This window comes from Phocoena sinus, chromosome 5 (assembly GCF_008692025.1).
Source record: "Phocoena sinus isolate mPhoSin1 chromosome 5, mPhoSin1.pri, whole genome shotgun sequence".
Classification (NCBI taxonomy): Eukaryota; Metazoa; Chordata; class Mammalia; order Artiodactyla; family Phocoenidae; genus Phocoena; species Phocoena sinus.
The window spans coordinates 117018572-117044449 of NC_045767.1; the positions used below are offsets into that span (position 1 = coordinate 117018572).

General features: G+C 38.7%; 1 protein-coding gene across 5 annotated transcripts in view; it reads left to right on the forward strand.

Annotated features, from left to right (window-relative positions):
• Positions 1-25878, forward strand: part of INPP4B (inositol polyphosphate-4-phosphatase type II B) — a 323827-nt gene that overhangs the window by 90310 nt on the left and 207639 nt on the right. For all 5 annotated transcript variants that reach the window (XM_032632713.1, XM_032632712.1, XM_032632709.1 and 2 more), the window contains one exon: positions 19438-19549. In XM_032632713.1, coding sequence (XP_032488604.1) covers positions 19490-19549 — 60 coding nt within the window. In that variant the 5' untranslated portion in view covers positions 19438-19489. The remainder of the gene's footprint in view (positions 1-19437; positions 19550-25878) is intronic.

Genomic DNA, 25878 nt, shown 5'->3' on the forward strand with positions numbered 1-25878 from the left:
ATAAAATTCATATCCGTACACAGACCTACCTGCTTAAGAAGTTTGAGAGCTAATTTAGCTTTGAAGATAATTGCAGGAATGATTAGGCCTGCAAGGAATTATATTTGACCTGAAAATTTTGTAAAGGATTTACCCATATTTACCAAAGTCGCTTTCCTCATTATCACCCTGTATTTCTGCTGCTCTGGACACATTTATATCAGCTTTTTCCGAAGAATGTTACTTGGAACACTGGTATCCCTTCAGTTATTAGTATGTGTTCTTTGAGTGAAGTAGTTTATGTGCAATAAGTTTGAAAATGTTATATTCAAAAAAGTGAAGAGGGTGACCTTACTGTAGGATTGCTCAGAGCCTTCATTAAGTCCTCAAGTCCTTCTAGGACTCTCAGAGGCAATGTCGCCTACAGCTTTTCCCTAACTAATTTGAACTCAAGAAGCTTTCTTTTTGGAAAGCTTTCTTTAACAGCTTATCAGACAGACACTGTGTTCCAAGAAAAGCAGCTGCATAGCTGAGAAAGTGCTGATTTTGAACAATGTAAACAACCGAGTATTTTCCAGAGAAATATATGAGACACTCTCTATATGTATTCATCCACTTTTCCCCACCATGAGCATTTTCTTGAACAGACACCTCTGCAGACAGGCCTGTGGTCTTCATCCCAATGAACCCTCATCCTATACACACACCCTGCACCTGTGCACATTCTGCCCCTATCCACATGCAATTACCCAGCCCTGTTTCTCCCACCCCCCGTTCTCTGTCCACAGGCATTGCCAACCCTGTGGCATTTTACACCCATGCCATGGACTATATAGACACCCATTTGTGAGATTTGTACAGAATATGTGGAAAGGGGAAAGGAGTGACAAAATACATGCTTTCTTTTTTATAGTCGTTGACAGATTCTTTTTAAGCTTGCATAAGTGGACACACACTTATTTTCACAATCGCTTAATATTAGAACCACCCTGGACTGAATTTAGGTCTTCTCCTGAAGGCTCTGCCCTTTGGTGCTTGTCCTTTCTTGGTTAAATTCAGAACCATTAGGTGCCCTAACTATAGCCCAAGTTAGAAATCGCAGCATCCATTTCCAACTCATCTTTTCTACAGCTCTCATCTGATCTCATCTAAAGCTCTTTTTCTGACTTAAATTTATATGTCTTCCTGTCCCTGGACCCAAATGAACATGAACCTGAAAACAAGCGTGCAAAAACCTCAGCCAAGAGATACAAGATAGTAAGTCTGCTTTCTCAGCTTCATCTGCAACCACACACGTAACCCTTGACATTGATCATCACTTCCTTTGTCACTTATAGTGGCTTATGTGCACATAACACTTTCTAAGGGTGGAGTCAGAGTCTCTGTAGTTCTTTGGAAACCCCGCTTCTCAGGGATTTGAGCTCAGTGTCAACCTCAACCAGCAAGAGAGCAATGTCCGTAGGTGTAGATGGTGCACCTAAGATTCTTCCCCACACTGATGTCCTATTATTTTCCCTCCATCTTTTGTTATCCCTTGCCTGGGATGGTCTCACCCATCTGAAGTCCCTAGTATTCTCCATACTTATTCTCATTAGGAACTGAGAGGCGATAGTCTCCAGGCATGTCAGTGAAAAGGGCTGGTCACTATCCCCTACCCAGGCTCCTCAATTTCCTAAGACCAAATTGACCATTTTCCTATGATGAAGCTTTTGAAGAAGCAGGTCAGAACTCATTATTCCTGCTCCAGCTACCACAGGCTTAATGATCACTGGAAGGTCACTATTCTTAACTGTGTTCCTAGTGAGGTTTGGCTTTGCTTTTTCATTTACACGTTGTCAGTTCTACTTAATATATATGAGTGAGCTGTGTTGGAGGTACCATCCTTGAGGAACTGTAGAAAGTTACCTGCCCCTTAACAATGTATTCCCCTAATAGCATGCTCTAGCCTAGGATTTTCCACCCTAATCCATTAAGTGAAATTCACTGATGTCTGTTGTTCTGTGGTATAGCATGGTGCCTCATAGTAAAAGTGTGGTTGAATGAAATTGTTTGCAATAAGACTTCAGGAAGATAAAGTACTGGGTCAGGAAAAGGAAGACAAGTGCAATTTTATAATGGAAGATAGGAAAACTAGAAAATATACAAAGTCATATCATGAAAGATTTTAAGAAGGCAGAAGAGAAGGATGAGGTCAAAGATAAAAAGTTGTAGAATAAGATGGAGAAGAGAACAGACACACTTATTTTGCTTTACTTAATTAATTTTAATACCAATATAACCACATTGTTTTTCTCAGTGCTGTGCTACAGTAGGGGCTGGTTGCTTCTAGTAATGGGCTCAGCCTATTGGTGACCCTTTGGGTCCCTTGATCAATGTACTCAAGCTTATTAGAGTTTGACAGAAAATGTTAGGTAATTAAAGATTAGTCTTTATACATTGTGTGGCACTGATGAATTTATTACATTATGGGACAGTTTACCATCTTACAGGGAAAGTAGATTTAAAAATCAATTGAAATCATTGAATGCAGGTTTAATTAGACTTGATCTAAGTGCTACTTGGCATATATTACATTATGACAAGCAGATGAAATGACCAGTTGTGCTTGTAGATACATGCTGTATGTTGCTTCTTTCTGATGTTCACACATGTAAATTGGAAAGTAAACACATTCCTTTAGAACTTAATATAAAAATTGATTGCTAAAAACAAATTTAGGTTGCCATAATAAACTTGGTCTAATCCTCATCCATCCGTCTAAGACCAGAGCAGATAACTTGAATTTTATTTTATTTTAATCTTCCCCACCATCGATGCAGTCTCTCGAATTCAAAGCAGTTTTAAGGTTCAGTCTTAAACTTAGAAATGGTGTCTAGTGGGGATTATTTTTCTCTTATCTAGAATCAAATTGAGGATTTTCCAGGGACCTACACAGTAAGTAGGAAAGAGAGACTCTAACAGTTTTGAGGTTTGCTTGTTTGTTGGGCAGACTGCCAACTAACAATAAATTTCTTGGCTATGGAGACTTACTTCTAGTACTGGTAAACGTGAATTGCTTCTCTGACCAAGTGATATGCCTTTCAAGTACTTTAAGGATCGGCCTGTGATTGTAACACTGGCAGAAGTTCGAGTTCCATTACTGTCACCAGGAGGTAACTACTTTCCTTAACTTTCTTCATCTGACTACTAATGATAATAATGACACTGAGATGAGCTTAAATTATGAATTCATAAGGCAGATTTTAAGAATCTCTTTATACTTTAGTAGGAAAAATTATTTTCTCCCTCTTTCTTTCATGCTATCTCTTCTTCCCTTGAACCCCCACTAGTTCTTGAAACAAATACTATGCTAATTTTTAAAGTTTGTATCCCCCAAATGTATCTGTTGAGGCCCTAAACTCCACTGTGATGTTATTTGGAGATGGGGACTTTGGGAAGTAATTGGAGTTAGCCGAGGTCATGAGAGTGGGGCCCTCATGATGGGATTAGTGCCCTTATAAGAAGAGCCACCAGAGAGCTTGCTCTCTCCTTGCCATCTGAGGACACAGGGAGAAGACAGCCGTCTGCAAGTCAGGAGGAGGTTTCTCACCAGAATCTGACCTTGCTGGCACCCTGATCATGGGCTTCTAACCTCTAGATCTGTGAGAAATTAAGTTTCTGTTGATTAAGCCACCCAGACTATGGTATTTTATAACAGCCTGAGCAAAGAGTTATTAGATTCTGATAGAGTTCTTTGATTACACTTTAAAATCATATTCCTCTTACATTGACTGTGTTTTCTTATTGTTAGCAGTAAGAATTAAATTATAAAAGTTACCACCATTGCTGTGTATCTGTGATGAGCCACAGATACGCATCTCTGCTTCACGGGATGGAGTTAAAGTTGTCAAGAATAAGGCCTACTTCAAAAGATGCCAAGTGAACTTTAGAAGAAGGCGAGAGGGTAAAACCAATTGGTATGCTTGGAAATGCTTACACATTTTACACAATTTACACATTTGAGTGTAAATACAGTACACTCAAATATGGGATGATAGTTCATGTAACCAGCAGAGAGATCACTTGTCAGATTGCTTATGCCTGTGTTGAAGAGGCTATGATAGTTGGTGCAGTTTATACTCATGAACTTACAAAATATAGTATGAAGGTACTTTGTATTTGGATTCAGTTCACACCTGAACTACCACTGGAAATAAAGTTTTTGGGGCCCTGAAGAGAGCTGTGGAAAGAAGCTTTTCCATCCCTCACAGAACCAAACGATTCCCTGGTTATGGTTCAGAAAACAAGGAATTCAAGGCTTAAGTACTTTGGAAGAACATCAGGGATCAAAACATTGCAGATTATATATGGAAGGAGATGGTGACGCTTACAGGAAGAAATTTACTCAGCACAAAAAGAAGGTAATTCCAGACACCGAAGAGATGTGCAAGAAAGTTCATGCTGCTGTATGAGAGAATCCAATCTATCAGAAGACACAAGAAAAAAGTTAAAAAGAAGAGGTGGAACTATCTCAAAATGTCTCTTGCTCAGAAGATCAGGTAGCTCAGAAAGCAAGTTTCCTCCAAGCTTTAGAGTGGGCTAGTGAGGGTTGAACCAAAACACCGCATTCCTATGAAGATTTTTCAGATAAGGACAATCAACTTATTGACGAAGAAGCTAAAAATAAATACATTGAAAAGTTACCACAATTTCATCTTTTGGTTTTCAGAAATAAATTTAAAAAAAATCAGGTGTGGACTTCTGGTTTCTACTGTTCTTTGACAAATATCAGCACTGCTGTTGACCTGTGAGCCTTTCACTTGACCTCTCTGGGCTTCAGTTTCTACAGAATGAATTGGCTGATACTAAACCTTACTTTCTGTTCTAAGCGCTCTCTGATTTTATTCAATCCTAATATTGAGATCCGAGGAATTTATCATAGAATAAAAGAGAAAATATCTGCATCCAAGGTTATTGAAAGCTGGTGAAATTTTTATTTGGTATACAAACTTCAATTCAGTTCTCAAATACTTACAAAAGGATATATAGCAAGCACTCCTGAACTGAAAATTTTAATCCCATGACTTTTAATTTTTACTGTCTTTCTCCTTCCTGTTAGCACGTCAGCCTGCCAAATACCAAAATCCGTTTGTTTTCTTATATGGATTTTTTTTTTTTTTTTTTTTTTTTGTGGTATGCGGGCCTCTCACTGTTGTGGCCTCTCCCGTTGCAGAACACAGGCTCTGGACGCGCAGGCTCAGCGGCCATGGCTCACGGGCCCAGCCGCTCCGCGGCATGTGGGATCTTCCCGGACCGGGGCACGAACCCGTGTTCCCTGCATTGGCAGGCGGACTCTCAACCACTGCGCCACCAGGGAAGCCCTATATGGATTTTTTTAAATGATGCAATAAAGACCTTTAATTACTAATAGATATATTTTCTTCTTATAATGGAATCTTAATGTTTTAAAAGGGAGATATTCAGAGAACGAGTAATTGCTTTCTCATGTACTTTATGCAGAGCTGGTATAGGACATTTGATTTATTCCTGCTGATCTTCAGAATCTATTTAACGTGAATAAAAGCAGTATACTGTTTCCATATAGCAGGTGTCTTGAACTTTGCATTAATTACTTTTCTTCCTTTTAACAACAAAAAAAAAGATCTGTAGAAATCTTTATTGTTCTATCTAGACTCCTTTAACAGTGAATCAGTCACATTTTGACCTCGAAAATAATTACCAGATGATTTAGTAATGCGTTATTAAGACTGTTAGCAGAACAAGTTAAAATCTGAAAATGGGAAATTTCAGGTCTTTAGAGTATTTTTAAATTACTGCTGCCCTGTCTGCCTGGCATATTTTGCCTAGCTAAACTGAGTTTCCTTATTGTAGCAATAACTATGACTCATTTTCCGGTGATTGGTGACCACGCAGGAACCCTGGATTCCTAGGTCATCTTTCATGCACATGGCTGCCCATCATTTTACCTGTTTGTCTACTCCCTCCTGTGGCCCTGGTGCCTTCTACTCCCTGACTCTATTCTGATCCTTGAGCTTCCTCCTCAACCCCATCCCCTATCCTCAGTCATTTCTCTTTGTTTAACTGGAAGGTGGCTGTCTCCCCTGCAGCCCTGTCAGGTGGTTACTCTTCATACCTACTATGGGATGAATAAGAAAACGGGAACCTTCGTCATACAGCCACAAGGAAATAAATTCCACTAACAACCTGAATGAGCTAGGAAGTAGATTCTCCCCTAGAGTTTCCACGTGGGAGTGTGGCTCAGCCTACATCTGGGCTTCAGTCCTGTGAGACCCTGAGTAGAGGACTTGGCCTGCCTTCTGATCTGCAGAAACTGTGAGATAGTAAATGGGTGGTATTGTAAGTTACTGGGCTTGTGGTCCTTCATTATGCAGCAATATAAAATTAATACATGGCTCTCTGGCTTAGTCTTTCTAGTCCTCTCTCCCCACCTGCCCAGCTTTAGCCACAACGGGGTCTTTGCTCTTCCTTGAATATGGGGACCGTGTTCCTCTGCAAGACCTTTGGACCATCTGCTTCTTCTGCCTGAAAAGACCTCCCCCTAAGAAAGATATATGGCTCACTTTTTTACCTCCTTTAGGTATTTGTTCAAATGGCATCATATTAGAGAAGTCTTTCCTAATGCATATACATACATATGTAGTCATTATATATATATGTAGACTATAAAGTAGAAGCCCCAGCCAGCATTCACCTACCTTGCTTAAGTTTTCTCCATGGAACTTATCGTATCTGTATCATTTTTTTGTTTACCATGAGAATTCAAGCTCCATGAGGACAGGGATTTTTGTGGTGTTCTCTGTTGTATTCTGGTACATGGAGCAGTGCTTCCAACATGGTAGGTGCTTAATACATGTTTGTAAGTGAATTCACATTTTCTGTTATTTTGACCTTATTATATTTCTCTGGAAATTTATAATTTTGGAGACTCTTTTTTTCATTAAAAATGTTGTCATGTTAAAGGAGAATGAAGAAAAAATATTTGAAAAACCACAAGATTTTATAACTTAATACCTGCAGAATTTAAAACAAATCTAAATGCAATTCAGCAGAAAAATAGAGGCACTTAATAACTGTTTGGTTTCAGAGTACATTCCTCACTGTACAATTTAAAGCTTAGTGAATTTCTTATCACACAGGTTTGAAATACATTATACTCCAAGGTTATGTTCATACACTGGATAACTTTGATTTTTCTTTAACTTTGATCTTTTAATGCTAGCTTTAAAAAAATCCCTTTGCATTATTTCCTACTATTAAGAAATTTACATAAAACCGAACGGCACAAAAAATCCAGCAAAAATATAAATAATTCAAAACTTCAATAGTAAATATAGACCCGTCACTAGTATTTGATACTAATTATTTAATAATTAAATCCGCTAATCCTCCATGCCTGTTATCTTTAGTAGAATGTTTTCATAGTGGCCTAGAATATTTTGATTTATTTTTTGACATTTGCAAACTATTCTTGTAAAGAGTTTCTACTGTCGGAGCGTGTCCATTTTTAGTAAGAAATAAATTTTTGCTTAGCTGTCTATCAAGACTGTTTATACTTGGTCTTAAAAATGTCCATATTTTTTGCTTTTAAAAATGTCAGCATTAAGTCGGGTTTCCCCAGCCATTTATGTATAACCTCCTATAATTCCTTTCTTGCTGCTATTCTTTTCCTCTTCCAACGGTCTCTGCTTAATATATATAGTGCTCTTTTCCTTTCAACATTTTTCTTTCTCTTAAAATTCAAACAATAAAATAGAATAGAATAAATTAACAAAAAGCCTTAGCAATAGTTTCTCTTGTAGGTCTAAACGTGAGTCAGTTCAGACTTGGGTGGCTAGTTGTTTTATCCCATGAATGAGTCATGGGCTTGGGAAATTCATTGCACCTCCTGCAAGAACATTTTTCTCTCCAATCTCTGATGAAATACCCTCCCCCCCCTTGTTCAGGTGGAACATGTTCCTCTCACATACGGCATTTCTATGTCAGCAGATATTTTGAAAGCATAAAGCGTGGGATAAATTGACACTTTGACTCTACCATTACAAATCAATGTTGCCAGCAGTTAGAAGGTTCTGTTCACATGGAAGGCAATAACCTTTCAGTCATTTGGTTTTGTATTCCCAGATTAAATAGCTAATAGTTTGTTATCCATTCATTATCCTCGAAAATGTCTATATCTTTTCTCATTTATTCTGTTTTGGAAATTACATTCAGTAAACATTGACTTTTTATTGCTGTGCAGTTCTGTGAATTTTAACACATGTATAGATTCTTGTAACCACCACTGCAGTCAGGATACAGAGCTCTTCCATCTCCACAGAGAAACTCCCACCTGCTGCCCCTTTGATGAATGCCTCCACCCACACCGACGTCTGACACCCATGATGTGAGTTCTCCATCACCATAGAGAAATGCTTTTTGAAAAAGTCATTGAATCATTGATTGCATATCCTCCTGAGACTGGCTTCATTTATTCAGTCTAATGCCTTTGAACTTCATCAAGGTGTTGTGCATATCAATAACAGGTTTTTTTCTTTTTCAATTGCTGAGTTGTATTCCATGCTACCGTACCATAACATACTGTACCACAGTTTGTTACACCATTCATGTGAAAGTATATTTTGGTTGTTTCCAGTTTAGAGTGATTATGAATGGAGCTGCTAAAATATTCCTGTGTAGGTTTTTCTGTGATCCTAAGTTTTCATTTCTTTAGGGTAAATACCCAGGATTGGAATTTCTGAGTCATATGGTAAGTGTGTGTTGAACTCTATCAGAAACTGCTGTGCTGTTTTCCCCACCAGCCGTGTATGAGAGTTTCAATGGCTCTGCATCCTCACCAGACATTGTAAAATATAGTGTGACATCTCATAATGCTTTTAATTTTCATTTCCCTAATGGACAGTGATGTTGAACAATTTTCCATGGTCTCTTTGTTATCTGCATATCCTCTTCTGAGACACATCTCTTCGACTTTGCCCTTTTATTTATTATGTTGTTCATTTTCTTGCTGTTGAGTTTTGAGGGCTCTTTATGTATTGGGGATGCAAGTTCTTTGTCAGAAACATGATTTGTAAATGTTTTCTTCCAGTCAGTAGCCTGTCTTTTCATTCATTGTGTCTTTAACAAAGCAAAAGTTGTCAATTTTGATGAAGTTCAGTTTATCAATTTTTTTTCTTCAGATCATGCTTTTGGTATCATATTTAAGCGCAGTTTGACGACGCCCAGTTCATGAAGACTTTTCTCCTATGGCTTCCTTTAAAATTTTTTATATTTTTATGTTTTACATTTAGGTCTATGTACCATTTTAACTTTTGTTTCAGTTGTGAAGTTTACGTAAAATTTCATTTTTTCCCCAAATGGATGTCTAATTGTTCCAGTACCATTTGTTGAAAGGACTACTCTTTTTCCATTTCATTGACTGTAACTTTGTCAGAAGCAGTTGGCCATATTCTCTGTGTACTCTGTTTCATTTATCAATATATCTGTCCTTTTGTCAATACCACAGTTTTGATTACTGTAGATTTACAGCAAGTCTTAAAAATCAGTAGATGCAATTTCTCCATTCTTGTTCTTCTTTCTGAAAAGTACTTGGGCCATTCTGTTTACTCTGCCTTTCTTTATAACTTTTTGAATCAACTTGTCATTATGTACAAAAAATCTTGCTGAGATTTGAATTGGTATTGCCTTAAATCTATAGATCAATTTAGGAAAAATCGACATCTTTATAAACTTGAGGCTTCCAGTATATGAACACAGTATGTCTCACCATTTATTTAGATCTTTTTTGATTTCTTCCATCAACCCTTATAGTTTTCAGCATATAGATCTCGCACATTTTTGTTAGATCTATACCTAAGTACTTTGTTTTGGACTTACTATAAATGATAAATATAATTTTTTAAAAATTTCAGTTTCTAATTGCTACATATTTGTATGCTGACCATGTGTCTTGTGAAACTTTGTAGTTTCAATATCACTTCTGTTTTCAAAACTTTGGTAGTGTTATTCGTATCTGTTCTTCGACAGTCTGGGACCTGGGGGATGGTGTAGTCCATAGATTATTTCTCAGAGTATCTGATATGTGGTTTAGATCCATGCATGCACAGCTTGAGTTAAGCCCAGAAGTCCATGAACGACATTAAGAAGTCCCTTCCTGAGCTCCTTCCTCATTACACTCTCTCTGGCATATTCCCATTTCCTGTGGCTTCCCTGGAAGGAAAAGATCAAAAGACCCTTCATTCTGAAAGCTGGGGTTTGATTTTCCCTTCTCTGCCTTGCAGCTGCACCCTCTTCTGGGGCCAAGAGGTAGGAGAAGAGAGAGAGAAAAAGTAAAACGCATGCATCCCATGCCCTTGGGATCACAGCTCCAATCAGAGAGGAAACTTTCCCTTCCTCATAATTTTAGGCTTCTGCACTTCCTCTGAGCTGTCACTTTTGTTGCTGCCACCGCTGGATTGCTTGGGGCCTGAGACACAAGAGAGTGGAAAAAAGAAAAGTGATTTCATCATTCTTCTGAGTATTAGGAGACCTCTTTTCTGTTCTTTGAGCCAGAACCAGAGAGTTTCTCCTGGAGCTATCTTTGTCTATACCATGACGATCTCTGGGCTTAGGGCTGTTTTGAGTCTAGATCATGAGATACGAGAGAAGAAAAAATGGTAAACTAATTGCTGGTTCAGTGGCATTTAAAATTCTAATCTTCCCCAGTATTCCCAGCAGTGTTTACTTTGAGTCCTCAAACAGCTGCTCTGTGCATTCTGTCCAGGTTTTATAGCTTCATCCAGTGGGTGCAAGAGGGTAGAGTAAGCTTCCTCTATCTTACTTGCAGCATCTTATCTCCCAAAGGGCAGATGATGGTGACCTGTTAACTTGAATGTAATTTTGGTTGCCTGTGAATCCAAGGACATTTACAAGATGCCAAGATGTTTTCTCACCTTGCTGTTGAGGTATATCTTACATTTAAAGAGATGGATATTTCTTACATTTCAAGAGATAGTTGAACTGTTTAAGGCGCTGGAAATGTCATCTAGCCCTGTGCCCAAGAAGAGGAGGGGAACTAACATTTGCAGTCTTTGCCCTATTTTAAATGTCTATTGCCCCCCCCAACCCCCGACCTGCCAAATTCGATAGGGGTGGCCATGTAACTGAGCTCTGGCCACTGGATCGTAAAGAGAGGAAAGCACACCGGTTCTGCGTCTGTCCAATAAGAGTTCCTCCATGCTTTTATCCCCTTCTGCTGTTTGGAGACCTTAGATGCCACAAGGTGAACATGGCAGAGCCTTCATCCGCCTGGTTCCTCAGATCACTGAATAGATGACCTACATTTGCAACCATAGTTAATTTGAAAGTTGCTAAGAAAGTAGATCTTAAAAGTTATCATCACAAGAAAAAAAATTTTTGTAACTGTGTATGGTGATAGATGTTAACTAGACTTATTGTGATGGTCATTTTGTAATATACACAAATATAGAATCACTGTGCTGTATACCCAAAACTAATATACTGCTATATGGCAATTATACTTCAGTAAAAATGTATATTTGAATAACAAAGAGATAGTTTATATTTTACATTTAGCATTGAATCTTTTCCAAATACAACTCACTACATACATATATATATATTTATGTATATTTAATAGAGTCATGAGGAGGGAAAGATTTCTTTAGCTTATTTGTATTGAGACAGTTACTCATATTTGGATAGTACTGTTTTCAGCAGTAAAGAGGAATCTACAAGCCAATTAGTCTGAAAAACTGGTAGTCCACGTATCTATGATGTGCTCTTGGAACTTTGTGTCCCGGATGGTATAACAGTTGTGCTCGTTACCATACACAAAAGCATTTTTTTTTTCTTGCCACGCTTGCAGGATCTTAGTTCCCTGAGCAGGGATTGAACCCAGTGGCGGCAGTGAGAGCGCAGCAGTGAGAGTGTGGCAGTGAGAGTCCTAACCACTGGACCGCCAGGCAGTTCCCACAAAAGCATTTTTATATTTAAACTTTAAGATCTTTTAATTTTGGACACATAAATCTTGTGAGATAAGTAGAATGGTTTACTACCTTCATATTTAATAGCTCGTAAATCTTAATAGAGGCTGAATTGCCCTCTCATGATCACCTAGTTGTTTACTCTGAAGAGCCAACACCGTAACCAAGGACTTTTGTTACTCAGTGTTCGCTGTGCTTTCCACTAAACCATGCTCCATTATTTACTGGTGTGTGATGACATGGATCTGTTTGATCCAAAAATACTGAGCTGTCCATAACCCCGGCCAAGTCTTAAAAGACAGTCTACACTTCAAACTCTCTTGGTAGGCATTAGGCAATGTCTAAGGAATTTTGACAGAGAAAATAAAATACACTAGTGATAGCAGGTCTTAAGAAGGAAATCTGACATGGATGGGATGGAAGAGAAAGATTCTGGAAGATGGGAAGTAGGTTCTTCAAGTGTAATGAAAGAAAGTTGGTGAAACTAATTGGGATGTTATCACTGGGAAGGGACACATGTAAGGGGCATTATACAGGAAGAATCAGTAGGGCTTGATGACTTATTGAATGGTAGGGACGAGGCACTGGTAGAGATGGAGTATTCTGTGGTTTTGGTCTTTGGAGAATGATATGCTACTGATGTGAGCTGGGGTTTGGGAAAAGGACTAGTTAGGTTTCAAGCTTATAGAATGTACAATTATATCAGGATGACAGGAATTTGGAGTTCTGGAATAGGAAATCAGGTCAGAGTAGGAAATATAGGTTTGTGGTAGATCCTCAAAGATGAGACAATTGAATCCCATAATAATGGATAGAGTTTCTGAAGACAAGTTTATAATGAGAAAAGAGGAGAAAACAAAGGACTAAAGCTTCGAGTGTGTAAGCTATAATATTGAGAACTACTGAAAAGTTTTATTTGAATATTGGTTTGAAAGTATCCTATGGCTTCTGAAATTTTTGAAGTTCAGCCAGAATAGAGGTGTGTTCAGGCATTCATACTTAAGTAGAACTCTCACTTCTCTGAGGCCAAAGTAAATCTAGCACTGCCAGGTAAATGTATTCACCAGTAAGAGTCAGAATGCACTTAGTTAGTTAGTTAGTGGCACTTGTTTACTTATGGCCTTTGCTTATATTTCTGTCCAGGTGAGATTTTCACTTCCCAGTTACATGTCTAGACGGGTTAAATGCCAGGCATGTCTCCCAGACGATGATCCCGGTGCCTAGTCCCAAGACTACTTTATATTCACAAAGCCTGACAGTGCTAATGATGATTTTCTGCTGGATGTTTACAGAGTCATTTGTATCTCTGTGGCATTTCCAAAATAGAGGAGGTATTTACATGTTGCTCTCTAACCTTTCCATAGGATTTTTTTTTCTTTTTGCTCTACTAAGGATGGTACAGTAGGTGGTGAAGAAGTTTAGAGGAAAAGTGTCATTAAATTGTCTTTTGTGGGCTTCCCTGGTGGCGCAGTGGTTGAGAGTCCGCCTACCGATGCAGGGGACACGGGTTCGTGCCCAGGTCCGGGAAGAGCCCACATGCCGCTGAGCGTCTGGGCCCGTGAGCCATGGCCGCTGAGCCTGCGCGTCTGGAGCCTGTGCTCCACAGCGGGAGAGGCCACAACAGTGAGAGGCCCGCATACCGCAAGAAAAAAAAAAAATTGTCTTTTGTTAGAAGACTGTTTCACATCCCTTTTCCTTCAGTCTTCTAAAATGTTTGTAAGTTTTAGCATGTGAAATTGAATATTTCATTAGGAAGCATTAGGGGAGTTATTTTATTTTTTTTTTAAGATTTTTTTTTGATGTGGACCATTTTTAAAGTCTTTATTGAATTTGTTACAATATTGTTCCTGTTTTATGTTTTTGGTGTTTTGGCCGCAAGGCATGTGGGATCTTAGCTCCCCGACCAGGGATCGAACCTCATCCCCTGCATTGGAAGGCAAAGTGTTAACCACTGGATCACCAGGGAAGTCCCAGGGGAGTTATTTTAAAGGAAGGTTTTAAAGAAACTTAATCACTAATGTATTATGAAAAACTAAGTGATGCTGAAAGTGATGAAAAACTAAGTGATAAGGAAGTGTAGATTTGCGTTGCTGAAGTTTTCCCTTTCTCTGCCTTCCATCTTGTTGGCATGGTTAAATATTTAAGTGTATCTGCTGAGGGAAATAGGAGCTTGATGTTGTGATTGAAATAATGTGGCTGCCATGAACTATTCATCTTTTACTTCTCTTATAGCTCTCTGCATTAAGCAGTGGTAATGACCTGGCAAGAGAGTGAAATGACATAGGTTTTTTTTCTTCTTCCTATAGATTGAGATAGTCATTTATTACTGCAGCCTGTTCTTACTGCCATATAAATTGCTAGGAAAGTGTACGAAGACCTCTTTTGTTTCTTAGTTTAGTCAAATTTGTATCCTTGTGAAAGCGCCAAGTTGCAGTGCCATAATGACAGTAAAATATATACGTATACAGTGGATACTATATGGAAGACTAGCCCTTGTATTTGACTGTAAGTGTTAAAGTTACTTTCTAGGTTTGGCATGCATTTTGTTTGCTTCATTTGTTTTGGGGAGAGTTTGGAGGGGAATGTGGGGAGCGAGGAGAAGAGGCTAGGATGTGCCCAAGATTTTCTCCAAGGCTGTATCAGCCCATAATAGTCTATGATGCCTATGATGAGATCAACTGATGGATTCCAACCATGTCAGAGCACGAAGCTTGAGTGCTAATATGATAACTGTCAAAGACCAACTCTTTGTTTTGCAGCAACAGAAACTGAAATCCAGGGAACTAAAGCAATATGTTGTTGATCACATAGCTAGTGAGCTGCTGAGCTGGATGGAGTATTGGTTTTTTGATTCCTAGCCTAGAAGTCTCTTCAATATATCTCCCATGCAGAGAGGATGAATTTCTATTAGATAAAAGTTAGTGCAATTTTGGTGATGAATAATGGTTAAGCAATTAGTAGTAGCCTCCTGAACTTGATGGGTGATTAATTGAAAGCATCATTAATCACTTAAGAATGATTTTTTTCTAAATTTTTTTGAAATCACCTTTGAAACAGCCTTTGGAAACATGAAATAGGTATTTCAGTTGTGACTGTCCTGATTGAAGAGAAGTGTTGAATATCCATGCTCTGTGGGTTGTCAGTTGTTACAGAATAAATAGGAAATGGCTTCTACATTTCACATTGCAGTTCACTGACAGGATGACCCATGATTTTGGGTGTCTTGTGTTTAGTTCTTAAGTTTATAACCTGAATTCCCCATTCTGTCTCCCACAAATCTCAGGGGAAGAAGCATGATTTAGGGTACTCAGAGATTTTTATCCAAAATGGTTAGTGAAAAAAAAAAAAAAAGGTTTAGAATCTCTCTAGTGTCCCTATATCTAATGTGACACAGAGGCACAGTGAGCAAATGCTTTTAGGAAGGATGGCACTGATAGACCTGCTCAACGTAGGGTTCCCACGAACGTTCAATTTGTAAAAAACAAACACAATATCGGTGAAGCTCCAAAAAAGCAAAGCACAATAAAATAAACAAGATATGCCTGTATTTAAAAAGCAGCCAGAAGCTTTTTTAAAGGGAATAAATAAAGCTTCGAGTTCAGAAGCTTACTCCCATACTCCCAAGGTGCATTGCTTCTTCATCTGCCTTTGGCACTTCGAAAGGTTCACTTTGTATTGTACCTGGTTATAAACTTGTGTGCTTTGCACTTCTAGGAATGTAAGCTTTATAACATCATCTGTCATTACTAAGTCTTTGTACCTCTAATGAGCACTTAATCACTCTTGAAATGCATGTGTCCTGAAATCCTATAATCTTTTACTATAGTCTTAGATGCCCATTTTAGTAAAATTTCTAAAGAGAATTGAATGAAATGTAATACATTAATGACAATAGCAATTCTGTTGATACTGCTACTACTACTACTACTGGGATGAAGCGGGGGTAGGAAGAAGCACTTATTTTGTGTAAGTCATTGTGCTGAGAACTTGACATAAATCGTGTCACAATGTAATCCTTCAAACAAAATTATCATCTCCATTTTACAAAGTTTCACATGGTTAAGTGTCTTGTCCAAGGTCATGAAGCTAGCAGATAACTCAAACTCCTGAGTTCACACTTTTAACTCTTATTGCATGTATTAGTTTATTTCACATGGTTAAGTTCCTTGTCCAAGGTCATGAAGGTAGCAGATAACTCAAACTCCTGAGTTCACACTTTTAACTGTTATTGCATGTGTTGGTTTATTACCCAGTCCTGGGAGAGGGTGTGATAAATCTATCCTCTCATTCAAATCATTATGACATTATTTGGTTCAGTCAAGGAAAAAATTTGAAACATTAAACCTAAGCTTTGTATACCTAGAAATTAAGCTCAGTTTGCTCCAGCCAAAATTTTAAACAATGCCTATGAGAAAAAAAAAGGTGTCTTTAATTGTTATTGAGTATCAGTTTGGGGGAAAAAGAAGTCTGCAAATATCTAGAAAAACCTGTGAGTAGAACCAGGGCTTTTATTAAAATATCTATTTCACTATCGGGTACTAAAGAATTGTACAGAGATATGTCAAATCATGATTTATGACAAGTTATTATGTCATTTTCAAGTAGGAAAATGGTATAATTAATTGTTAAAATCATCCCAGAATTGAAGCTAATGTAGTTTTTTACAAAATCGTAGATTATACTGTCATCTGTATACACATCTTCTTTGTAATGAATGCTTAAGTTTTCTGTTAATTTAAAATAATTGAGTCAATATTATGATTTACACTGACTGAAAAATCACCAAGAAGCATTTTATTTTATATTTTAGTAAGAACCTTAATATACTATTTAGGCAAACCACTTGTATTTTTCTATGTACATAATCTTTATTTTATTACATTATGACATTAGCTATGTATATGTCACCAGAGTTTTTCTATTTCGGTTTTCTTAAAATCATAATTCAAAAGATGTGTTTAAATTTGTACTTTATATATTTTGAGAAAAATCTTCCTATGATCTGGTAACAATTGGGTTTCCTTTTCGCCTAACTTATTGTTTTAATTAGCATTTTAGTAAACTACTTATACTAATTTTCCTATTCCTGTTTTCTGACACCTCCAGTAATAAAATAGTGACATTTTGAAGGAATTGGTTGAAAGACACCGTTCGTATTCAGATTAAAGTTAAACACAAATTTAAAAAATGAAGCAACTGACAAAGGATTAATCTCCAAAATTTACAAGCAGCTCAGGCAGCTCAATATCAAAAAAACAAACAACCCAATCCAAAAATGGGCAGAAGACCTAAATAGACATTTCTCCAAAGAAGATATACAGATTGCCAACAAACACATGAAAGGATGCTCAACATCACCAATCATTAGAGAAATGCAAATGAAAACTACAGTGAGTTATCACCCCATACCAATAAGAATGGCCATCACCAAAAATTCTACAAACGATAAATGCTGGAGAGGGTGTGGAGAAAAGGGAATCCTCTTGCACTGTTGGTGGGGATGTAAATTGATACAGCCACTATGGAGAACAGTATGGAGTTTCCTTAAAAAGCTAAAAATAGAACTACCATACGACCCAGCAATTCCACTGCTGGTCATATACTCTGAGAAAACCATAATTCAAAAAGAGTCATGTACCACAATGTTCATTGCAGCACTATTTACAATAACCAGGACATGGAAGCAACCTAAGTGTCCATCGACAGATGAATAGATAAAGAAGATGTGGCACATATATACAATGGAATATTACTCAGCCATAAAAAGAAACGAAATTGAGTTATTTGTAGTGAGGTGGATGGACCTACAGTCTGTCATACAGAGTGAAGTTAAGTCAGAAGGAGAAAAACAAATACCGTATGCTAACACATATATATGGAATCTAAAGAAAAAAAAAGAAAAAAAAATTGTTATAAAGAACTTAGGGGCAGGACAGGAATAAAGACGCAGACGTGGAGAATGGACTTGAGGATATGGGGAGGGGGTAGGGTACGCTGGGACGAAGTGAGAGAGTGGCATGGACTTATATATACTACCCAATGTAAAATAGATAGCTAGTGGGAAGCAGCCGCATAGCACAGGGAGATCAGCTCGGTGCTCTGTGACCACCTAGAGGGGTGGGATAGGGAGGGTGGGAGGGAGGGAGACACAAGAGGGAGGGGATATGGGGATATATGTATATGTATAGCTGATTGACTTTGTTATAATGCAGAAACTAACACACCGTTGTAAAGCAATTATACTCCAATAAAGATGTTAAAAAAAAAAACAAAGTTGGGGAAGGGCCCGTGGATGGATGAAACAAGAAAGGCAGAATGCTGGGAATTGTTGAAGGTGGGTGGTGACGGGTATGTGGAGATTCAGTGTACTCACCTCTACTTTGATGTGTGTTTGGAAATTTCCATAATAAAAAATTTTTTTTCAAAAAGAAAATAAAATGACTAAAGAAAAAATGACTAAAGAAAATGAAGTGTCGCTTGGTCAATTAGGCTTAGATATAGGTTACAGCAACACCCCATACCAATGGGTGACTTGCTACCTATCTTAAAAAAAGGTGCAAGGGAAGAATATCATTATGTATTACCGTGTTCCCATGACATGATGCCAACATTTACTCTGTATATTTTCTTGCCCAGAAAAGAAAATTTGAGAATCTTAAAGGATGGTGGTTGTTAATTTTATTTGGGGTTTTCTTTATTATTGTCTGCCATAAAGTTTGTATGTTGATGACAGTGATGCTGAGGAAAATCTTAATAATAAAATTTTCATCATCATTGAGTTGAGAAGAGTTGTTCAGTGACCAACAGACTTAAAGGAGATAAAAACCTGGGTTTCTGGCTTTGCCAGTTTGTTTCCATGGATGCGTCTTTCTATCTTCATGAATCTCAGTTTCTTTATCTGAAAAAGTAATGGGTCATCCTGAATGATCTCAGTGGTTAATTTCTGTCTTCATGTACTGTGATTTTCTGATGTTTGCTGGGAGAGAATCTTCTTTACCTGATCTCTGAGAAAGAAAAATGAAAAGGCACAAAATCGGATGTTATAGCCGATGGCCGGGTCATAGAGGAATATAGGGTTATTTGTACTCTCTTCTGTTTTATTCAGCTGTAGTTTCTGTAATAGATGAGCACAATATCCCATGTGATTGGTATAGAGGAGCCATGGCTGATGCCGTTGTAGGGACAAGGGGTTACCAAACAGGGCATGGATCCATGATCTTGGCAGCTACTCCTGAGAGCCGTGAGATGGTTTAACCTTCATGAGGTAGCTTCGTACACTTACCACACTAATTCGTGATTCTAGTAACAGGTTTCAATGTATTTTAAGCAGATTTGTTTATTACAACCAACGCAAGTAAAGAGCGGTGTTAGTGGTTTTCAGAAACAAACGTGTTTGGACATTCTTTCAGGGAAGAGATGATTCTTACCTTTCCGCTTCCTTTATTTTTGATTGCAGAACTTCAGATGGTGGCAAGGTTGTTGGCACCATACAAGTCAGTGTCGTGAAGATGGGGGAGATTGAGGATGGGGAAGCCGACCACATCACGACAGATGTGCAGGGACAAAAGGTAGGGTCCCAGTCAGCTCACTGCACAGATTAAATTAGAAACGATCAGCTTTGCCAGCTGCCTGGATCGCCACTACCTCTGTGGGGTATGAAATCTCATTATTCCAAAGCTAAATGAGAAATCAGCTTTGGAATGGGAGTACCGTAAGTGTGTCTCATCCTCGTAACCCGACAGCCTATTTGCATGGAACTGTGCAAAGCCATGCACCATTCAAAACACCATTCTCTTTGTACCTGGCTCCCATGTGGACACAACCTCTTCTCAGTTCGAAAAAAAGTATTGATCACTGTTGTATCCTGCCATAATTAACCCCATGTGAGATGCACAGAAGATTCTGGAAGGTCTATTGCCAAAAGTAACCACTTCTCTGCTCTCGAAATTCTCTTTGGAAAGAGATGCAGTTTGAATTTGGATTTCGTTTTTATGTGAAGGAGGACAGATTTAACTAACAACTTTGTGCCTTGTGAAATTGCAGAGACAGAAGCAGGAAGTAGTAAACGGTGGAGGGGGAGCTCTGCTTGAGGAGCAATGCCAGCTGGGAGCGAAGCAGCTTCCTTGAAGGCCAGGATAAAAACCCCAGTATTATCAATATCCAGGGCTTTTACTTGTTTTCTACTTTCTTTCCTTTAAGAGAGAGACTTGATATAAGTATTAGTCTAAAGTTCTGTCTTAGGAATGTGATTGCCTGTTTTACTGAGACGCAGGGGACAGATTTACGAACCGCTAATAGCTTTTTTTTTCCCCCAGGGAAATGAATTTGTTTGTGTACTAGAATGCCTACCTTTTCATAAATGAGCATTTTTTTAATGACAAGGTCTGTTGTGACCTATTTTCTGGCTTAGTGCTGCTTATCTGGGAGCATATTTTAATTTCTGGTACATCTACATGGGAGACGGTGCAGTGCTTATCTAACACTTAACAAATCATTAACTTTACCAAAATAAATAACATCTAAACTGCCTTTCAAAAAAATATTGTTCTTGCCCAGCATAGGCTAGGGTCTTACCGCATCCCCAAGCCTCATTCTTCTCTGTTCCCTACTATCCCTCGGAATAAAATCCAGGTCACGAACACATTCCAGGAGGACCAGTGTTTGAATGAGGTTGCTTGCAAATGTCAGGGCCATGGTGACGTCACGCAGCAGAGCGTTTTAGGATGTGTGTATTTAAGATTCTTGCCTCGTGGATGGCTCTGTCCTTCAACCCTTGTTAGCTCTGGAGTTCTACGTAAGACTCCTGTTAGTCACCACCACGTGGATGCTTATACTACGAAGATTAAGGAGGGAGGATCTGTAAGCTAAGAAGGTGGGGAGGGTGTGGGAGACGAGACGGGGACAGAATGAACTAAGCGCATGCGCTGGGAGACCAGGAGCTAAAACACTTCCCATCTCAAAGCAGGCCTGCTTTCCCTGTTCCCAATCTATTACCAGCCACCTCTCTATTTTTCTCAAAGCTGGCTCACCCCTTGATTCCTTTACAACGTTGCTATTATGGGGTAGCACAAATTGAATCATATTCTTTTCATAAATGGAGAACTTGACACCCAGGAATATGCCCCACCAAAGTCGTACATAATGTTTCTGACTTAGTAATGTGAACTTAAAAATAAAGACTTAACTGAGCTGTTCTAGAAATAGGAGGTGGTAGTGTCAGCAAGTACCTTGTAGGAGTCATAAGTGTACTAAAATGGTAAACCCTTAAGGCAGTGTTGGTTTTAGCTCTGTCCTATCTGGATTCTTAGTAAACCTTGACCTCTTGTGAAGTGTTTCATAGAGTTACTTATAAACCCTACTGGCAATCCCTAGGAATAGTCAGGAAGCACATGTAATAAGGTCCACTATGCATGATGTCTCGAAGAGTTATGTGGAAATAACTTTATCTTGGTGTTTTTCGAAGTGTGGTCAGAATCATCAGAGGTGTTTGTTAGAAATTCAAATGTGGGGACCCTTTTGCAGATCTGCTAAATCAGAATCTCTATGAAGTGTATTAACACAGTCTGTTGCTAATAGTGATTTAAGTCCTGACGTTAGTCAATGGCCGAAATATCTGAAAAGGCAAAGTAACTGAAATGGAGGTTATCCCTAAAACAGCATCCCTCTCACTGGTTTGTGTGAATGGGGGAGAAAGAAATGGAACTACTCTTAAAACCATAGTCATGTATTGAGTGACACAGGCTCTCTCTCATTTATAAGGAGCAGCTAAAAGATTCATACCTATGTTTATCAGCTTGGGCTGTCATAATAAAATACCATAGACTTAAACAATGGAAATTTATTTTCTCACAGCTCTGAAAGGCTACGAAGTCCCAGATCATGGTGTCAGATGATTCAGTTCCTGGTGAATGCTCTCTTCTGGCTTCCAGATTTCTTGCTGTGTCCTCACAAGGCTTTTCCTTGGCACAGATGCACAGAGAGAGAGAGGGAGAGAGAGAGTGAACTCTGGTGTCTTCTCCTCTTCTTGTAAAGGACACCAGCCCTAGCATTAGGGTCCTACTCTTATGACCTCATTTAACCTTAATTACCTCCGTAAACGTCCTATCTCCAAATACAGTTACGTGGGACATTGGGACTTCAACACATGATTCTGAGGAACACAATTCAGTTCATAATGATACCCCGATACAAAATATTACATTTTAATCTTGACTCTTACATTACCTCCAGAGCATGGAATAAAATATAAATGAGGGCTTCCCTGGTGGCACAGCAGTTGAGAATCTGCCTGCTAATGCAGGGGACACGGGTTTGAGAAGATCCCACATGCCACAGAGCAGCTAGGCCCGTGAGCCACAACTACTGAGCCTGCGCGTCTGGAGCCTATGTTCTGCAACAGGAGAGGCCACGACAGTGAGAGGCCCGCACACCATGATGAAGAGTGGCCCCCGCTTGCCACAACTAGAGAAAACACTCGCACAGAAATGAAGACCCAACACAGCCAAAAAAAAAATAAATTAATAAAAATAAATTAAAAGAAGCCTCAACATTTAAAAAAAAATGACAAAGGAAAAAACATTTAAAAAAATATAAATGAAAATCCAAACTCTTTCCTCTCATGTACATTCACTTATTTGTTTCCTAAAACCATATTATTATGTATTTTTTATCAAGGGAAGATCGTACAGAGGGTCATTCACCATATTATACTGGTTCAAAGTTCTATTTCATACATACATACATAGAAATAGAGCACAGCATGTTAAAATCACGTAGCAGTAGAAAGAAAAATTCACAAAAACCTACGAACATCGTCCTTTTACAAAGCTAACATCTTAGGTGAAATATCACATTAGGTATAACAAACTTTTTGTTTTTAATTTTGGGGTCATCTTTGACTCCTTTCTTCCTCTCATACCTACAGTCAGTATGTCAGCAAATCCTGTTGATTTTGACTTCTGAATAAATCTAGAACCCGGCAACTCGTGAGCCCTTCACTGTAAACAACATTGTCTATCACCTAGATTTTTGCAGTCGTCTCTTAAACGTCTCCCTGACTCCCTCCATCCTCCTTCCCTGACCTCCCCTGCCACCATCATAGTCCGTTATCAGCACAGCACTTAGTAAAATGTAATGCGGAAGTTGTCATTCTTCCAGTGGCCTCTCATCTTCCTGAAAGTATAATACTGAAAGTATTCAATCTACCTGTGAAGCATTTTTCCCAGTAACTGTGCTTCACTCCCTCACTTCCTCTGATCTTTCTACAAAATCACTTTCTCACCGAAGGCTTCTCTGCCACCATATCTAAAACTGCAATGCCTACCCAAAACTCTGTCTCTCTTCTCTGCATTATTTTTGTCTTAGTACTTATCACTATCCAACATTATATATCTTTTTAGTTTATCTCATATATTGTTTATTTCCCTCATTAGAATTAAACTTCCTGAGGGCAAGATATTTGTCTATTTTTTCCTCTCTTTTACTCTCAGCTCCCAGAACAGAGCCTGACACGAAAAAAAATGAATGAGTGAATAAATGAAGTCAATTTTACTTTGAAGAAATTAAATCCAAAATTGTCTCCTAGAAGGGAAAATATTTGGCTACCTATAGCACTGTACAAACTGACCGGTCAATAAATAAAGCATGTAGTAAGGATGTAGTGAAGAGTGTAGGATTATGAAGGAAAGAAGAAGAAATTAAATTTTTAAAAACCTTTGAAATAAGTAGTCAAGAAAAAATGCTACTGAGGAAAGGAGAACCAGGAAACAAAATCATCAAGTGAGGTGACAGATGAGAAAACTCATGTTACGTAAAAGCCAACAGGATCAACTGAGAGAGCCCAGTTCACCACTTTGCCTGCCCCAGAGATGCCTGGGCTTCTTGTTAGGGCAGGAGGGTTAGCAATCCTCTGGTGAGACTGGTTAAACCCAGCTCCTGCCTTGTCTTCCCCTTTTGTTTAATGTCTATATTATATTTGAACGTTGCAGAGTATTAATGATCAAAGTGGTAGTGATTTCTTCAAAAAGAAGGGAAATGCCTTACTTATTTATGACCATGGCAGAAATGGTATAAGTGGAGTAATAATGTCTCCCTTTGACTATTAACCTAACCCAGCTAGTCTTTTGATGACCTGCTGCCCTTAGGTTATTTTGACCCCATACTTAGGAGAGGTGTTCTAAGTGGACTTTCATCAGACTTAATGAGGGAAAAACTAGAGTCCTTGTGTAGCTAAGGACCAGTCTCAAAAGGTTTCCTCCCTTTATCTACCCTAAATATAAAAGCTGAAAATTATATAACAGGCCCTACTTATCTTTATAGAATATTAAAAGGCATATAATATTCATCATTCATTCATCAAACAATACTACATTTTATGTTCTAGGCATTGGACTAGTTTCTGCGTATTCAGCAATGAACCAAATAGACACGGATGCCACCTTCTGGGGAAGTAACAGTAAAAAAGAAAGTAATATACTGTTGATCAGATGGTGCTGTGTTCTATAGGAAAAATAAGACAGAGTGCAAGGACTAGGGAGTGCTGGGCTGTGGCCTTCTTAAACTGGATGGTCAAGGATAGATTCACTGATAATGTGATATTTGAGCTGAAACGTGCAAGAAAGAAGGGAACAAGACATGGATATCTGAAAGGAATAGGAATTGTAGACAGAGTGAAGAGCAAGAACAAAGGTCTTGAGGAGACAAGATGCTTGTGGTGTTGAAGGAGCAGCAAGGAGGCCAGTGTGCTTGGAACTGAGGGGTCAAGGAGCAGAGTAGGAGTTGAGGACAGAGGTTCATGGGGCAGGGAAGACCAACCCCCATGAAGTTGTTAGACTCTGGGCTATGTGTAAAGACAGTTGAGGAGCTGTGAGTATAGGTATGAAATCTGATTCACGTTTAAGAGGACTGTTCCGGCTGCTGTGTTGACTAGGGCCTGAAAGGAGGCAAGGACAGAAGAATGGAGTCTGATTTTTGTGAAGATTCAGGGGAGAAGTGCAGATGAGCTGGATCAGGGTGTGACTGATGGAGAAAGTGAGACGTGGCCAGACTCCAGGGGGAAAGGCTAGCAAAAAATAGAATTACCATTTTCTCAGAAACAAATGGACATTTCTCCAAAGTAGACACACAGATGGCCAACAAACACATGAAAAGATACTCAATCACTAACCATTAGAGAAATGCAAATCAAAACCACAATGAGGTATCACCTCACACCTGTCAGAATCGCCATCATCAAAAAATCTACAAACAAAAAATGCTGGAGAAGGTGTGGAGAAAAGGGAACCCTCTTGCACTGCTGGTGGGAATGCAAATTGATACAGCCACTAGGCAGAACAGTATGGAGGTTCCTTAAAAAACTAAAAATAGAACTACCATATGACCCAGCAATCCCATTACTGGGCATATACCCTGAGAAAACCATAATTCAAAAAGAGTCATGTACCACAATGTTCATTGCGGCTCTATTTAAAATAGCCAGAACGTGGAAGCAACCTAAGTGTCCATCAACAGATGAATGGATAAAGAAGATGTGGCACATATATACAATGGAATATTACTCAGCCATAAAAAGAAACTAAATTGAACTATTTGTAATGAGCTGGATGGACCTAGAGTCTGTCATACAGAGTGAAGTTAAGTCAGAAAGAGAAAAACAAATACCATATGCTAACGGACATATATGGAATCTAAAAAAACGATACTGATGAATCTAGTGGCAGGGCAGGAATAAAGATGCAGACATAGAGAATGGACTTGAGGACACAGAAGGGGAAGGGGAAGCTGGGATGAAGTGTTAGAGTAGCATCGACATATATACACTACCAAATGTGAAATAGATAGCTAGTGGGAAGCAGCCGCATAGCACAGGGAGATCAGCTCTATACTTTTTGACCACCTG